Raw genomic sequence first — 18,329 nt, 5'->3', positions numbered from 1 at the left:
CAGTCTAAAGAAATGTACTGTAGATAGCCTGATTAAGTTTCCCAAGAGGAGGTACTTATTTTTTTTTTCCTCTCCCTGGTTTTGATCAGTCTTGCAATTGTAGGGGAGAATATTAGCCCAAATTAATAGGCTCCAAATCAGATAAGGAGCCAGTGATTGGCAGTGCCTCAGGTATGTCTCTGCGTGACTCATCTGCTTAACATCTTGGTGCTCAGGCACTCCCAAGTGGCGGGGAAGGGGGAGGGCTGATTCTGATGTACAAAACCCTGAATGAAGGTGTGAGGAATCATTTCCCAGTATAAAGATAATGGACTGATACAGTATAGAAATAATACAACTGATAATTGATTAGAAGACTTTTCCATTTTGGAAGAGCTTAATATGCAAGTTGTCCAGAATGGCTGCGTTTTTCAAGGCAAGTAAAGGACAGATCATTTGCATTAATTGTCTGAAAGCAGTATGGTAACTAGACTTAGTATATGCTTGTTTTTGTAGGACTGGCCTTATAAATTTCTAAATATCTTTCAGTGTAGTTAATGTCTTTTGGGTTTCAGCTAACATTTATTTTTATTTACTTATTTGTTTATATTTTTTAAGATTAATTTATTTTTATTGGAAAGTCAGATTTCCAGAGAGAAGGAGAGACAAAGATCTTTCATCCGCTGATTTACTCCCCAAGTGGCTGCAACAACTGGAGCTGAGCCGGTCTGAAGCCAGGAGCCCAGAGCTTCTTCCGGATCTCCCACTCACCTGCAGAGTCTCAAGACTTTGGGCCATCCTCAACTGCTTTCCCAGGCTATTGGCAGGGAGCTGGATGAGAAGTGGAGCAGCTGGGACATGAACCAGCACCCATATTGGATCCCAGTGCATGCAAGGCGAGGACTTTAGCCACCAGGCTGCTGCACTGGGCCCTCAGCTAGCATTTAATGTACAGTACCACACTGACACTTAAATAAAAGGGTATTCCTTGTGCAAATTTTATAGGAAGTTGCAAACCAGTAATTAAGTCAGCAAAGATTATATGCTAAAGAGAAGTGTTTATATACAGGGTAGATTTAAAAATAATGTTTTCTAAATATTCACCTGCCTTTTCAAGCTGCTCTGATGATTGATCAGACGCGTGTGCTGAGCTGACTAAATTTCTTTTCTGACTATACTGTAGAGTGGATTTTTATTTATCCTGTGTGCCATAAGTCCTAAGAATACTGGTTTTCTACTATGTTTGAATCCTGAAGTAAGATTTCTGTTGCCGGATTAGAAGCTCTTTTCAGCCATCTCTCCCATGTCGCATTATAGGATCTCTGCAGGCGCCTTTCTCAGTAACTGTAGGATCCTTTTTTCTTAGGACCTTCCCCAGTGCATCTTCATGGCCCGTTTTGCTAAGCAGCACAAGGCCACGTTGAGACAACTGTTCAGGCTTAGTAGAGACCTATTTTCCTGAGACCAGGGTGAGCTTTTTAATTCTTGTCTCCACTCACACAGAGAAATAGTCATCTCTACTGTTATCTTTTTCAGGGTGATCATGGCTACAAGCAATCCAAAGACATGGAAGAGAGGCTCAAAGTTATCCCCAAATTCTGTTTTCCTGATTCAAAGGACTGGGTGCCGACCTCAGAACTCAAGAGGTACATGGGCTACTTTTTCTAATTTCTCTTTCTTGGAACTGTAAAAATAGCTACTGAGTGTTTGAAAAATGGGCAGAGTAGGAGGGAAGCTACAGGAACACTAAGGATGCAGTGGGAGGAAAGGAAGAAAACAGAATTAGGGCACTTCCTATGTGCAACTCAGAAAAGAAAGACACAATAATTTCCTTGTCAAAGGGAAGTTTGACAGTCTCTGCAGCTTGCCAGGTCTACAGAAAAAAATAGATCTCCCCATTAGAAATGCCCCCAAGTGGAAGGAGGAGGAAAAGAAAAACTTGCAAGTGAGGACTCGGCTGAAAAACAGAAAAGACAGCAGTCTTCGTCTTGTTCTTCAAGGTGATAGAGGAAGCCACAGCCCAGATGATGTGTTACCCTGTGGAATCTGGTAAAAAGGGAGGTTCCAGTTCAGAAGGTGTAGGCATATTAAGAAAGAATTTTTTCTAGATACGAAGAGGAAAAGTACCATTTGTAATCATCACTCTCTCTGAATCCTGCCTGAAAATAGGTAACTGCTCTGTTCAACAGTGTAATTATTGATGACATTACTTAGGCTTAAAAAAAATTAAGCTTGGTTTGGTTAACCATGTCCCGTGCTGCTGGCTTGGTGGATGCCAGGCTCAGCTGCTGCCTGAATGGCTCTTCCCATAGGCCTCCACTACCCCCAGGCTAAGCTGCTGCCGTCTCATGACCAGTTTGGCCTGATCCCGGCTCTTGTCTCTCAACCGTCCATGGTGCTATGTCTGTGCTGCGAGCTGTACTAATTACATAAGCAGTTCTTTTGTGTTGGCCTGGCTGTTCCCCCAGTGAATTCTACATGTCAATTCCAGAATATTTGGAAAAGCACAAGTTAGATATCGCCAGCAATCTGGCTAGAGATAGTTATTGTAAATGTTTTCAGATGTTCCCTTCCAATCTTATTTTTGACCCCCACACACACATCTGTACATTATTCAAATATTAACTTCTTAGATTAATGCATTTCTATTAGCGACATCTTTAGGGGGGTTTTTTTTGTAAATTATCTTTGCATGTCTTTGACTCATGTTTTTAATCAATTGGTATTCTTCCTAATGACTGTTATATATTAAGGATATAATCTTATTGGTCATTGTTTCATATGTCCTCTTATAACTAAATTGAATTTGAAGTGGACACATTAAATATAAAAATCCTTAATAGCATATCTATGTGATTAAGTTGGAATTTGGGCAAAAGGAAAATAGACCTAATAGCTAAATAAATTAATAAATAGCTATAAATAAATTTTAAAAGGAGGCAGTGACATTGATAGCTTATTCCATACCTAATTCCTCACTCCAGCCCACGGCAAGGCATTGTCAAGAGATAGACATTGTGTAACAGAAATATGACATGCAATAAATATGGTATTAATACTTACCTTCTCTTTGACACAAATTGACTTCCCTTGGGCCCTAATTTTCAACTCTTTTTTTTCCATGAGGGTTACCATAAACGGTTGTTGGGGTCTCACAATAACTATTGCCTGTTTTTGCAGTGAAACCTTCTCCTTTGTCTTGACTGGTGAGGATGGCAGCCGGTGGTTTGGTTACTGCAAGAAGCTCTTGGTAAGTACCACACTGCTGCTACAGAGTTGATCAGGTAATCAAGTTAGACTGGCAACTGAGTGCCAGTCAGCGATGTTTGTGTTAAAGAGGCTATGTGAGCTTTAAATGGCAAGAACAAGGAGAGAAGTAACCATGGAATCCTCCACTTTACTCACTGGCTCCTTGTTTTCTTTGTTTTGTGTTAAGGCAGGGTTAGACACAGAGACACAGCTTCCTTCACTAGTTAACTCTGCAAATGGCTACGGCGGCCAGGGTTGGGTCAGGCAGAAGCAAGGCACCTGGCATTCCATTTGAGTTTCCTACACATGTGCTGGCTTCGGCAGCACATATACCAAAATTGAGTTTCCCACATGGCTGGCAGAGACCCAAGTACTTGGGGTATCTGTTTGTATTTTTTCCCCTAGTGTTAGTACGGAACTGGTTCAGAAGTGGCACAGCTGAGACTCAAACCAGAACGCTGCTGGGATGTCAGCATCGCAGGCAGCTTAACTCGATGCACCATGATGCCTGTCTCGTGCTTGCTTGTTTATTTGTAATAGAGAAATTACCTGCTGATGCGTAGCTGAATCCGAAGCTGGTTGTAACCACGTTTGAGGCACAGAGTGGAATGAACCAAACAAGGGAGTTCAGTTCCTCAGGAAACACAGCAGGGCTTTTTTCATTTACAGGTGCCTCCACTGACCCAGGGGCAACTCATGCTATCAGACTGATCATTTTTCCCATCTTCATTGTTCATTTAGAAGAAGGCCCTGGTTCCCTCTCTGTTCTGAAGAACACTAGTAATCCAACTTAGCAGAGACTTATGCTGTCTGATTTTGTGTTGGTTTTTCCTTTTAGCCAGAGGGAAAAGGAAAGCGACTCCCTGAGGTGTACTGCATGGTCAGTCGCCTGGGCTGCTTCAATCTGTTTTCAAAGGTGAGTGGAGCAGAGGCTGTGCGGAAACTGGCATTCTTTCTGAGCCTTCAGGAGATTTGCGTTGCTGATGACATCACTGGGCAGAAAGGCTCCCTCATGATAGATTAGGAACCACAGTTTTAGAGGCTTAAATGTAGATCTTTAATCGCGCTGCCATTGTTTTATCATTCTCACTTTGTTTTGCTGAAACTCCTGGCTCAGGGAGATCATAGATGGAAGCTCCTCTTGCCTGCTGTCTTTCCTAGACCCAAATTGCAAGACGTCATTGTTCGTGTAACCTTCATTGCCCTTTCTTAGTGAAGTGAAAAAGGGACCCTCTTCTAAAACAGTTAATTTTTATTTTTGCCTTTCTTTTTAAACATTTATGAATTTATTTAAAAAGGCAAATGGCAGAAAGGGAAACACATTCACTGGTTCACTGTCCAAATGGCAGCAATAGCCAGGATTGAACCAGGCCAAAGACAGAAGCCAGGAACTCCATCCTGGTCTCCCACATGACTGGCAGGGCCCCAAGCCCTTGGGCGACTTCTATTATTTTCCCACGTGCATTAACAGGGAGCTGGATCAGATGTGCAGCAGGTGGAACTCAAGCCAGTACTCTGATATAGATGCCAGAATGACAAGTGGCATCTTAACGTGTCATACACCAGCCATAAAATTGAAATATACTAGTAATTTCTCTTGATGCTGTAAAGACACCCTCAAGAGATATAAAGAATGCCTTAATGATTTTTTTTGTTGGTTGCAGAAGCTGATCTTTTAAATTTTGTTGGTGTCATGTTCAAGTTTATATGACAAGGTTGGCATTGTATTTTTTAACTGAGCTCATAATAAAAAGGTTTTCTATATCTAGATTCTGGATGAGGTAGAGAAAAGAAGAGAAATGTCTCCAGCCCTTGTTTACCCATTCATGCGAAGTGTCATGGAAGCTCCTTTTCCAGCCCCTGGACGCACCATCACAGTGAAGAGCTACCTCCCTGGGGCCGGAGATGGGGTAAGTTGAGCATTTTGAAAGGTATAGTGGCTACCAAAATGCAGGCCTGGTTCTGTTTGGTGCAATTTTCTAAAAGCCTACTGGCATAGTTGCCCCTTTTCCCTAAATTGTGAAGAATGTTTTGTTTTTGTGAAACACTGGTGAAGCAGGCAATTGGTTTGTGAGATATGTGGAACTAAGAACTCAAATTTTCCACTGTGCATGGACTGAGCCCCTTTTTAGTGATGGTTTGAATATGATACATAAAAGATGGAATAAAGAACCAGAACTTTGCAGAATACAAAGATACTGTCTTCAGAGTCTTGGGATTCGAGGACTGTCAGTCTTGAATTTGGGGGAGAATGACAGAATCTGTTAGTGTCATCATTTAGAAATTGTTTTTCAACATCAGCTCCCTGCTTACATTCTTATTTTTCAGTCCATTGAGCTTTGTCGACCACTGGATTCCCGATTGGAGCATGTTGATTTTGAATGCCTGTTTAAGTGCCTGAGTGTGTGTCATCTCATCCGGGTCTGTGCCTCTCTCCTTCTAGAGCGGAGGGTTATCTTTGTCGCCAACAGCCTAAGGTAATATCAAATAAATGAAACCAATCGCTTCATGCCTAGAGGTACTATTTTAAAATGTGGGCCTATATTTTAAAATGTAGGATTAGTCTAGTCTCTCAGTTACCAAATGCTGTAGAAATATGGATAATTTGTTTTCAAAGATTTCATCTATTTTGATTGAAAAGGCAGATCCACAGAGAGAAGAGACAGAAAGATCTTTCATCTGCTGGTTTATTCCCCAAAAGGCCACAATGGCCAGAGCTGAGTCAGTCCAAAAGCCAGGAGCTTCTTCTAGATCTCCCATGTGGTTACAGGGTCACAAGGCTTTGGGCCATCTTCTGCTGCTTTCCCAGCCCACAAGCAGGGAGCTGGATGGGAAGTGGAGCTGCCGGGGCATGATCCTGTACACATATGGGATGCTGACTCTTTCAGATGGAGGATTAGTCCATTGAGCCTTTGTGCTGGCCCCTTAAATAAATTTTAAGAAAAAAAAATCTCAATAAATAGGATATTAGAAATCAGTGGATATTCATATACTTGTTAATCTGTGGTCACTAGAGGATTGGTTTACACAGTATTCCCTTTCTTAACTGAGATTTTGCTTTCTGTAGTTTCAGTTACCTATGGTCAACTGGGTCCAAAAATATTCACAGAAAATTCTAGAATGTACAAGTTTCAAATAACCTTTATTATGGTTTATTGTTATGATTATTCTCTTCATTATTAGTTATTATTTTTTACTATGCCCTTACTCTGCCTAACTGATGTTTGCTTTCTTCTGTGGCTAGCACGCTGTCTAAATGTGGCCATGCTGTGGTTGCCACACTGTACCCCTTCACCTGGCAGCACACCTACATCCCAGTTCTACCAGCATCCATGATTGATATTGTGTGCTCTCCGACTCCATTCCTGATTGGAATCCTCTCTTGCTCCTTACCGCAGCTCCAGGACCTACCCATTGAGGAGGTGAGATGGAAAAAATGCTACCAAGGAAAATACTGGAACACAAAAAACAATAACTGATCTTTTATGAGAGGTAGCATTTTTAAAATAAATGCTGATATTATTGTAACTAATACATTATTGTGATACCATATCTTTCTGCTTTTTAAGTGAGAAATTCTGTGCTACACATGAATACAAAGTTTCATCTCATTTATAGTAATGAATCATAGATTCACTCTTATTGTGACAGGCAGATTCATATTTTTTAAGATTTATTTATTTATTTAAATATTCATTTCCTTTTATTGAAAGGCAGATATAGAGAGGAGGAGAGGCAGAGAGGAAGATCTTCCATCCATTGATTCACTCCCCAAGTGGCCGCAATGACCGGTGGTGCTGAGCCAGTCTGAAGCCAGGAATGCAGGGTCCCAGGTAGAGAGAGTGGGAAGGAGGAAGGGAGAAAGACAGAGATATCTTTCATTCACTGGCTTACTCCACAAATGGCCACAGCTATGAGGTCTAGCCCAGGCCAAAGCAGAAGCTCTCTATCCTGATTTCCCACCAGGAGTGGTGGGGGCCCATGCACTTGACTCATCTTCCCAAGCACATCAGCAGAAAGCTGGAATGAGAAGCAGAGCAGCCGTGGTGTGAACTGGTACTCTGAAATGAGACACTCACAGCATCACAGGCAGAGGCTTAACCCACTGTGTCACAATGCCTGCTCCACCCTCTTCATGGCTTGTACAATGACATGGTATAGTCTAGAGTGCAGCCCTTTTGTACATAGTTTGTCTTTTTATTTTCCAAAATAGTGTTTTTTAATGCATAGAAGTTCTTAATTTAAAGAGATTAACAAAAATTACAAGCCCTTTCTTTTGTTTTTGCTGTTTCTCTGTGGGCTGCTTAAAATTTTAGGGTTTTATAATAGATTTTTTCTTTTTTTTTTTAATGCCTTTTTTTTGAAAGGCAAAATTACAGAGGGAGAAAGATGTTCAAAGTTTACTACCTAATTGGCCACGGCTGTGCCAAGCCAAAGCCTGGAGCCCAGAGCTGCTTCTGCGCCTCCCTTGTGGGTGCAGGGTCCCAACTACTTGGGCCATCTGCTGCTGCATTAACAGGGAGCTGATCAGAAGTGGAGCAGCTGGGTCTGGAACTGGCTCATATGGGGTGCAGGCATTACATGTGGGGGCTTAGCCCTCTACCTGACAGTGCTGGTCTCAAGTCTTTATTTTGTATTAACTTCATGAAAATGTCCTCCTATTTTAACTCCTTTATTTTCCCTTCACTTTTGGCTCTAAATCCATCTGGGACTTGATTACACATCTTATTTTTTTCATGTGGACAGCCTTTTGTGCTAGTTCCACTTGTTGGAAAGACTGTTCATTCCCACTGCTTTGCTGTATTAACTTAAAAAAAAGTTTTGTGAAAAATTTCAAACAGAAACAGAAAATGTTTCCTTTTGTGCCACTCATCCTATTTCAGTACTTACCAAATTCTGACCAATTTTTACCCACATCTGTTTCTCTCTCAATATTACAATATGTGTATAAATAAGGATTTTTCAGATGTAATCATAATAATGCCCTTATCACCCTAAAAAATTTGTGATTCCTTCATGTCAGCAAATTCAGTGTTCAAATCTCTAGCTGTGTCATAAACTCTTGATTGAAACTGTTTTGAAATTAAGTCTGTATTGTGCATTTGGTTGATATTTTTTTAGTCTCTTAATCTGTTGGTGTATGTACCATTATTTTTTAGGCTTGTAATTCCTGGTTGTGTCGATGACCTTTAAAGATGGGCTACAACTTGGGCTTGATTTGTTTCCCATTGCCTGAGTCAAAACCTTCCCGATCTAGCAGTGCCCGATGTGTTTGTCTCTGAGTGTCTCTGGTTGAACTTGCCTGGTTCCTTTACTCCCCAGGTGCTGATAGTCGATCTCTGTGCAGACGAGTTCTTACAGGAGGTGAGTGACAACAGAGGTGATTACATAATGTTGGAGGATAAAAGGCTCTGTAGATAATTGGACAGAAAGTATGTGAAAGTACTTGGGGAAGATGACTCAGGCAAGGCTTTTTGATTCTACACTTAGTTGAATTGACACCGTGGCCACCATTCAAGATGGACTTGAAAATTTTGGCATAGATTTATAGCTGTTTAACCTGAAGAAGGAAGGAGGAAAAAGAATAAACGTCATTCTCAGAAGTAATCCTCCCTTCAGTTCCAGTTGGATTGACCTGGCACATCTCTAATTTAATTGAATCTAAAAGCATTTATTAAGCACCAATTATTTCTAGCTATTCTGATAGGAAGTCAGACTCTGAGGCTAAGCCTTCAGGCCTTAGTAGTGTAACAGCATGGATATTTGTGGGAGTAGAGAAGAAATATGCATGATGATTTATCAATAGTATCCTGAAAATTTGTACAAGGTATGGCAGGAACAAAAATTATTCTGGATATTGAGGTCAGAAGGAGGAGTTATCATTAAAGGCTGCTTACAGCAGTCCCCTGCATGTACACTGTGTGTAGATTTGTAAACACTGAAGCCTGGGATGAACAGAAGGTTGCCCAGGACGTTACCCTCTTTCAAAATCTGAATGGGTCATCACATTCAAAACCACATTGGTTCAGGGATAATGTTTGCAATATAGCCTAAGACTTACAGATGAGAGACATTGGGTAAGAAAGTCTTTCTAGAAAATTTTATAAAGTACGTATTTTTTAAAATATAGTTAAAATATGTGTATACCACAAACATCATGAATTCTACCCCAGGTAGGGAAGGATATTTCAGCCAAAATGTATACTGAGTCACCTGTGAGATTTTAGGAACCTAACTGATACGTGCTTAAGAGCTTCTCCCTCAGAGCCCACACGCAAGTCCTGTTTTTGTCTCTTCAGGTATCTGATGAGGATGAAATTCTGCCTTCTAAACTTCAAGCTGCCCTGATGCAGATTTTGGAAGAACGAAATGAAATCTTAGCTCAGGAGCAGAGCTTCTCACAAAGTACGGTGAATTACTTATGCATATTTACAATGCTGTAAATATGTTCTGACTTCCTGGAACTCTGTTAAAATAGATTATAGAAAGTGGTGTTGGAGAGTATGCACCTTAAAAATCAGTTTCCTTGTTGATCCTCCCTGTGACAGGCCTTCTGTTATTCAAAGACTTTTGTACTAGCTCAGCGCCATTTAATTTTTATTTATTTTCATTTTATTTGAAAGACAGAAATAGACAACTATCTGCCAATGAGGCATTTATATTAAACTGATAAGAACTGATACTATACTTGATCATAGCCAAAAAAACTGAAATGTGATCTTAGATACTTACATACATGATTTGAGCAATAGACATATTTTTAGAAATTGCTGTTATAAAAGCTGGGGGACGTGATGTGATGACCCTATAGAATGAGTACAGATAGAAAATAGACCACCTGCTCGGGGCCAGAAGGGGCTGGCTAGCCCTGATTTTAAGCTCCCTGTTGGCAGAGCTTGGGCTGGGTGGCCCGTGGGCTTCACCCACTACCTTTGGCACCTGGCCACCCAGTGGTGGGATCTTGATAGGGAAATGGATGGACCTTTAGATTCAGACCTGCACAGCAGCCCTTAGAGGGATAACAGAACTGGAGTAGTTAGTAATGACCAATGCCAAAGACCACTCAGTGGGGCACACTGAAGCTGGGGCTGGGGGCCTGCCAGGTGGGGTAGACCACAGTATTTATTAACAAGAGTCGAAACAGGAGACAGACAATGCTAGGCTGGGCCATGGTACTAACCAGCATGCAAGAGAACTGGGTCTGGTGACAGATTCTGTGGGGGATTTGGGGACCCACCCCTTTGATCTGCGATTTCAAGTGGTTTGCTTGAAGCTGGGGGTGGTGACAGGCTGAGCTAGGCATGACCATGGAATCACTAACTCTCATGGGTGCTGAGATTGGGTGCAGGCTGGATTGGTCCAGACTGTGGCACCCGCAGATACACCCAAGAATATGGTGTGGGGTGGACTGGGTCACAGCATCCACCTCTCATATATATGCATGTCAGAGGGGGTGGCCTTTGCCCAGTAAGGGCCTAGCACCCACTGGCATGGATGAGCTGTGGGTGTGGTGGAGGAACCAGGGCAACTTCCCTGATGGACCGTTGCTCCTGCTTGTGAGCATGTGACTCAGGCCTGGGGGTTGGTCAGATTGGGCATGGTAGTTCCAACTGTCCACATGTATATGGGGTGGTTTTGGAAGAGGGTAGACCAGGCAAGGCCAGGCCAACCTTAACTCACTGGCAAGTGCAGGAGCCAGGCTGGAAAGTGGAGCATGCCTGGCTAGGCTGTCATACCTGCTGGTTTGCATGTGTCATGGGTGGGAGTAGACTGAGCAAGGCCAGGCTTTAGCACTCGCCAGCGAGAATTGGGACAGGCCAGGCTGCAGCAACTCATGGCAAAGGTCAAGACAGGGGATGGGCTATGCCAAGCAGGGTCAGAGCAACCACTGGCATGCACAAGATCTGGGGCTGGGAGCATGTTTACAGCATGCCCCAGCTTGGTTGTGGTTCCCACCGGTGTGTGTGAGAGCCAGGATGGAGGTGGTCTGGGCTGGACATGGCTGAAGTATCCCTCAGCATGGGTGTGGTCAGGCTCTGGGGCAGGCGTGCCAGACTGGGCTATACTCCAGCATCCACTGGTGCTCATGAGAGCCAGAGTGGGTGTGGGACAGGTTGGGCTAGGTTTCTGCTCCCATTGGGTCACATGAGAGCTGCATCAGGGCATGGACTAGGTGTGGCTGGGCTATAACACCGAACAGTAAGAACTGGATTGGTTATGGGCCAGTTGGCCAAGGCTGCTGTTCCTATCAGGACAAGAGGTGGTCTAACTCAGCCTGGACCAGGTACTTACTGGTCCTCACAAGATCTGCCATTGAAAGGTGACCTAATAGAGGAGCTTGGGAAACTCCTTTGCCTGGGTGCAGTCCCAGGGATCCAAAGCAAGGAGCAGTCCAGAGGAGACCAGGTTACAGAATCTGCCAGCATATGTGTGGCTCAGGTCTGGGGGTGGCCCAGGCTGGACCAGTTCATAACACCCACTGGCAGATCTGAGAACCAGGATGGGGTGCAGTTTGGACTGGGTCTGGCTGCATCACCAGCCAGTTCACATTAGGACCAGGACTGGTGGCTGATTGCGCTGGGTTGGACAGCAACTCCAACCAGCCTGAGCTGGAATGGGAGTAGACTGGGCCAGGCCAGACGGCAGCATCTGCTGGCAAATGCCAGGGTAACACAGGCTATGCCAGACTGTGCCATAGCACCCACCAGCACATGTAAGACCAGGACGAGGGGTTGAGACAGGTAAGGGAGTAGTGGGGACTCCAGTGCCAGGCCACCACTCATGTTGGCAAGCGTGAGATCTGGAACTAGGGGCAGTTCATGCTGGGTAAGGCTACAACACCTGTTGTCCTTTATGTTAACCAGATTAGCAGGCGAGCCAGGCTGGGGTAGCTGATTTTATCCACTGTTAAAGGCATGAGCCAGAATAAGGGCAGGTGGGTTGGGCTTTGCCACAACATCGGCTGGCAAAGTGCTGGCACTGGGGTCATGTCCTGTCAAGCTAGGCCACAAAAACACTTGAAGAGTGTGAGATCCAGGGCAGGGAGTGGGTCCAGTGAAGGGGTTGTGGGCTCCTCTCTGATGTGGTGTAACTCCTACTGCTGAGCATGAGAACCAGGACTGGGGGCGTGCCTCGCTGGACAGGCAGTAGTACCCTCTGGTATGAGTGTGTGCTGGAGGGTGGAGTAGGTTGGGTTGAATTAGGCTTCAATGCCCAGTGTTGTATACGAGATCCAAATGGGATGTGAGGCAGACTGAATCAATCCACTGCATATATTGGCAGGCCCAGGAACCAGAAGTGAGGGGCGGGAAAGGCTAGTCCAGTGAGAGTCATTGGGGGTCACTCTAACTGGGCTGCAGCTCCCCTGTGGTACGTGAGGGCCAAGCATGTGTTGTGAAGGGCTGGGCTGGGCCACAGCACCCATTGGTTTGCTAAAGATTGGTTTGCTAAAGAACAAATTGACCAACTACCCCAGTGAAACTTCACAGCAAATTTCTGGGCCAAAGGAGACTCAGAGGTGGACTATGACAGCCAATTGGCCTCAGAAAGATTTCTTCATCCATAGAGCAGCAATCTTAGCAACATTTCAGGACACTAATATTCCATACAGGCATCAGCTCAAATCCAGTTGGTCTATTTCTCATCCAGATCCCTGTGAATGCATCTGGGAAAACAGTAGGTTTTCTACACTTGGAAGTGGCAGCTAGTGAAAACAGGGGAAAAGCCAGGAGTGTGACATTCCAGAAGCTGAGTGAAGAAAGGACTTCATAAAGAGTGAAGAGTTAGGCCAAAAGTTGCAAAGAGGTTGATTACGTAAGATGAGGACTGAGAATTGACCAGTGGGTTTCACAATGACTAGGACTTTAGAGACAGTTATCATAGCAGATTGAGTGTAATGGGGGGATGAAAGAGATTGAGGAGAGTTCAAGAGAAAATTGGAATGCCTTTGAACTTAAAGTTTAAAGGGGCCAGGAATAACCAACACACTTGAAAAAACCAAAACTAGGGGACAGGCCTTGTGGTACAGTGGGTTAGCCTGCTATGTGGAATACCCACATCCCATTTATCTGAGTGACTGATCAAATTCCGTCTCTGCCTCTGATCCAGGTCTCCTTTGTCAGGTCTTTATGCTTCCCTCTGTCATTTTCCCTTCAAAGAATGTAAGTAAAACTTTAAGAGAAAAAAAAATTCAAAGGGTTGCCTTACTAGACATCAAGATTTAGTATGAAATTGCAGTCACTATGATTTCTTTTTTATGCAGAAATAGAGCAGTGGAAAGAATAGAGTTCACATATATAAGGAAATTTAATTTGTGTCAGTACCAGCATTGCATGTCATGGAAAAAAGATAAAGCATTCAATAAGTAATATTAGGATAATTCTATATAACAGAGTTGAAAATGGATCTATACCTCACAGTATATATGAAATTCTACTGGATTTATTTTTAAAATATTTCTTTTTAAAGACAGTTAAAGGGAGAGGCACAAAGAGAGAGAGATCTTTTTAATTTTATTTTTAATGATATTTACATAGTTCAGAGGAATGAATGCCCATGTGGACCTCTGACTAGGGTGGGAAGGATTGAGGTATAGGGGAAAGTGGATGAGACCATTCTTTACAATTATTCATCTTCTTTCTGAATCCCAAGTAGGGAGAAATGGGGAGAAGCCACACCCAGAATCCTAACCACATCAGTACCTCTGGGGATGGGGAACAGCCATTCGATGTTATCCCAGGGTCCCTGATGTAGACAGAGCGTACTCTCAGAGTACTGCTCAAGTGGTTTCAATAGTTTTGGAATGTTGATTTTGTTGCTCCAAAGATGAGGAAATCCTTCCAAGATCCATTGGCTGATATAGTCTAACTTGGAGTCTCCATTTGCCCAGATACTTGCTATCAGTGCTTGGCTGGGAGATTTGTCCAATTTGTTCTGCCCTCCATCCTCTACTATGGTACTAGATATCCTGTGCAGGCCCCAATGTGTTGCCATATCCTCCATGCACGTCTGGGCATGCTGTCTACTGTACTGTCCTCAGCAACTGAGGAGGACCAACTTTGACATATGCACTCCACATTCAGATTACAGATCCTGCAATTCTCCCTGTAGTTGGAGTTCTGAGTCTAGCAGTTCAATTTGGAGGGAGGTCCCCAGAGAAACCTCATCTGAGGTGACCCCAGACCTGACTGCTGTGTGTGCCAGCTAGTGTGGAGTTCGGCTCAGTCTGTCACCCATATCAGCCTGCACACATACTGGTGGTTGCAGTTGCCAGGTCATTTCTGTCTCCAGGAGAGAGATTGTTTAGTACTGATTTACTCTCCAAATGACCAAAACAGGGCAGGGCCTGGCTGAAGCCAGAAGCTTTATCTAGGTTTCCCACATGAATACAGTGGCCCAAGCATATGGACCACCTCCTACTATTTTCCTAGGCACATTCGCAGGAAGCTGGATAGGAAGTGGAGTGGCTGGGACTCAACCCATCACCTGTTTGGATGCCGGAACAACAGGCAGCCACTTAATGTGCTGAGTCACAGCATTGGACCTAGTTACACTGGACTTAAATGCTTAAATAAATTTTTAAAAAATGTTTTATAAACAACAAAAGGATGTTTTTAAAGATTATTTTTTGAAAGGAAGAAAGAAGTTTTTTTCAAAGATTTGTTTTTATTGGAAAGTCATATTTGTATAGAGAAGGAAAAGCAGAAAGATCTTCTGTCCACTGATACACTCCCCAAAAGGCTGTTATGGTTAGAGCTGAGGTGATCTGAAGCCAGGAGCCAGGAGCTTCTTCTGCATCTCACATATGGGTACAGGGTCCCACAGCTTTGGGCCATCCTCTGCTGCTTTACCAGGCTATATGCAGAGAGCTGGAAGGGAAGTGGAGCAGCTGGGACAGGAACCAGCACCCATATGAGGTCCTGCACTATATCTTTTATATAATGTTTAGTGGCATACAAACCCTAACAAGGTGTTGTCTTGCATGGGAGAGTGGGGCGGAAGTGTTGATGGTGAGTGCAGGGAGGGTCCATCTGATGGCATTGCAGGAGAAAAGGGATGTGAAGGCAGTCTGTTGGACAGAATACAACAAACCTAGATATACATCAGAACCCAGCACAGGCACAGGAAGAAACCTTAGACGTTGCCTACTCAGCTGCCTTCACTGCACAGATGTTGACAGGCCCAAAGAGGCAAAGTAAGCCACTGACTGTGTGGCCACACTGTGTAAGCCACACTGACTGTGTGTTCAGCTGCTGTATGATAGGTCTCTGACTTAGCCCACGTCCCTCATTCCTGATCCGGGGTGGAGCCTGTGCAAAAGAGATTGTGAAGGAATAGCAGTGGCTAACCATGTGCCTATGGAACAAAAAGGAAGAAGCTTAACTGATGTGAGCTTTGAGTCTAATACCTAGAAGGCAGTAAATTAGGTCGTTATAGTGATTTGCAACCACTTGGCATGGGTCCTACATTTGCATTCATGAGATGCCATCATCCCAAGGAATCCCTTAGGTCATTGGGAGCCTCAGTTTCCTTAGCTATAAAATAAGATAATACCTACCTCACAATTATTTTTATGTTTGTACAAGTACCTAATACGGTGCTTGCTACATCTCTAATCTCTAAGCACTCAATCATTTGTTATTCATGTGGAAAAATCATGTGTGACATGAAATGGGAAAGTTGACAGAGAATCAGATTTGATGGGGAAACATAATTAATTAGGTTTTAGAAACGTTTTTCTATTCACAGTTTCTGAACTTCCAGCTGGAGTCTGATATGGTGAATTGTAGACGAATAGAATTTAGGTGCTAATGAAACAACCAAATCACAATCATTCATAGGTAATCAGAAAGTATAGAAGGTGAAAGAGCAGGGCCGCAGATCGGAGGCTGGAAATGACGGCTGTAACCAGCTCCATTCTGCTGCCAGTGAGCTCTTTAAGGCAGGGAACTTCCACAGGAGAAATCCTCTGAGGGTGGTGCTGAGGAGGCAGAGGGCTGGAGCACAAATGCTCAGAGATCATCCAAGCCTCCTGAAGCCTTTGCCACACCTTCAAGTGGGTGGCAGTAGCAATGCCCAGCCATTTCCTAATTGGTTGAGCGACCACCATTGAGGAACCTTTTGCCTGTAGGTTCCCGCCCAACAAGGAGGGGTCAGGGGATGCATAAAATCCCAAGGCCTTTCCTCAAACCTTTGGTGTCTCTCCCTCTCTCTCCTTTGGATAGGCACCCCACTCCCAGCTCTCTCTTGGGGAGGTGCTTTCCCCTCCCCTCTTCTTTCCACTTCCACCTGGTCATTTCGCAAATAAAACGCCTCTGTCTGCAATTGATTCCTGGCTTTTTATTTCTATATCAAGCTGAGGAAAGAGCTCAGTCAGGAAAGGAGTCAGGAGGAGCCCACTGACTTGTTAGCGCAAATGCAGCCTAGAAGCTGAAGGGGAGGAAGAGAGAAAAGCAGATGCAACTGGGATGGTTCTCCCTGGTAGCCTTTGAAAAGGCAATTCCAGTGAAGTCAGACGTGTGGCCCAGGCAGGGCACAAGATACTGGTGGAGGAAACAGTGAAGATGAGATAAGCATTTGCTTTATACAGATTTTTGATAGTACACAAAAGCCTAGAAGAAGCATTCCTGGATTTATTCTCAGTCCTGAAAAAAAAAAAAGTAAATTTCTCTTATTATTTATTTTTAAGTGAAAGGCAGATTTCAGGAGAGAAAGAAAGGTCTTCCATCTACTGGTCTACTCTGCAAATGGCCTCAGGACTTGATATGAGCTGATCCAAAACCAGCAGCCAGGAGCTGCTTTCAGGTCTCCCACCTGGGTACAGAGGCCCCTGCTGCTTCCCCAAGCCATTAGTAGGGAGCTGGATGGGAAATGGAACAGCTAGGACTCAAACCCATGCCATATGGGATGCCAGCACTACAGGAGAGGTTAGCCCACTGAGCCACTGTGCCAGCCCTTTTCCTCAGTCTTTGTTTTATTTATTTTTATTGGAAAGTCAGATATACAGAGAGGAGAAAAAGAGAGGAAGATCTTCCAGTGATTCACTCCCCAAGTGACTGCAATGGTTGGAGCTGAGCTGATCCAAAGCTAGGAGCCAGGAGCTTCTTCCAGGTCTCCCACGTGGGTGCAGGGTCCCAAGACTTTGGGCCGTCCTTGACTGCTTTCTCAGGCTACATGCAGGGAGCTGTATGGGAAGTAGAGCTGCTGGGATTAGAACCAGTGCCCATATGGGATCCTGGTGCATTCAAAGCAAGAACTTTAGCCACTAGGCCACTGGGCTGGGCCCTTTCTCAGTCTTTTAAGGCCTGTGACTTCTATCACCAAAGCCAGTGTTCAGAGATACACAAACCTTAGAGGAATTTTTCTTTTATTTTTACAGCAGATGTGACACTTGACTCTCTAGTATCTGAAGCATTTGTCCGATTTTTTGTGGAGCTAGTGGGACATTACTCTTTGAACATGACTGTCACGGAGCGTGGGGAACGTGTATTCCAAAGGGAGCCATTCCGGAAGTCCCACACCTCCCGAAGTGTACGCCACTTCCTGGATCTCTTCATGGAGACTCAGATGTTTGCAGGATTCATCCAGGACCGAGAGCTGCGGAAAAGTGGGGTTAAAGGTCTGTGGTACAGTTCTCCCTTCCTATAATGAGTGCTTGAACTTTGAATTGGTTCTTATGTAAAGTGTTTATTTTATAATAATGTTTAGCCATAGAAATAACACATTGCTAATAAGAACACTTCAATTGATTTCCAGTCTTAAGTTTTGGATAATTTTACCAAAAAGATGTTTTCTCATAGGTTTGTTTGAAGTTCGGGCCCGTCAGTATTTAGAAACAATTCCTGAGTCCGAGCCCAGTGGAATGAACAGAATTTTGCGAAGCCTCGGTGAGTTGCTTTGTTTTCCTGTTAGAGAAGTGTAGCTGAGAAGGCTTCATGACACAGACTTTATAAATAGATCACCAGGGTAATCTCAGCTAGGGCGACCGAAAACCATGACCCCAGTGCCTATGTGACTGGGAGAAAGGAAATAAATCTCTAAGAAAGAGTTTGGGGTTCCCTTTCCGAGTGGTCTGTGGAGCTGTTCTCCTTCAGTGAAGCTCC

At 43.9% G+C, this 18,329-nt stretch overlaps 1 protein-coding gene across 3 annotated transcripts in view; it reads left to right on the top strand.

Annotated features, from left to right (window-relative positions):
* The window catches only part of DENND2C (DENN domain containing 2C), a 64,465-nt gene that overhangs the window by 43,506 nt on the left and 2,630 nt on the right, over positions 1-18,329 (top strand). For 2 of the 3 annotated variants that reach the window (XM_040998605.1, XM_040998604.1), the window contains exons 9-18: positions 1,516-1,625; positions 3,160-3,229; positions 4,067-4,144; positions 4,998-5,138; positions 5,557-5,705; positions 6,473-6,650; positions 8,551-8,592; positions 9,528-9,633; positions 17,606-17,845; positions 18,027-18,113. In XM_040998605.1, the coding sequence (XP_040854539.1) occupies positions 1,516-1,625; positions 3,160-3,229; positions 4,067-4,144; positions 4,998-5,138; positions 5,557-5,705; positions 6,473-6,650; positions 8,551-8,592; positions 9,528-9,633; positions 17,606-17,845; positions 18,027-18,113 (1,201 nt within the window). The remainder of the gene's footprint in view (positions 1-1,515; positions 1,626-3,159; positions 3,230-4,066; positions 4,145-4,997; positions 5,139-5,556; positions 5,706-6,472; positions 6,651-8,550; positions 8,593-9,527; positions 9,634-17,605; positions 17,846-18,026; positions 18,114-18,329) is intronic. The other variant, XM_040998607.1, reaches the window with a different exon arrangement.

Source organism: Ochotona curzoniae, unplaced genomic scaffold, assembly GCF_017591425.1.
Source record: "Ochotona curzoniae isolate NIBS_2020 unplaced genomic scaffold, NIBS_Ocur_1.0 scaffold_1037, whole genome shotgun sequence".
In the NCBI taxonomy this organism is placed as follows: Eukaryota; Metazoa; Chordata; class Mammalia; order Lagomorpha; family Ochotonidae; genus Ochotona; species Ochotona curzoniae.
Note: the sequence above shows the minus strand (reverse complement) of the source record. Positions and strands in the feature narration are given on the sequence as shown.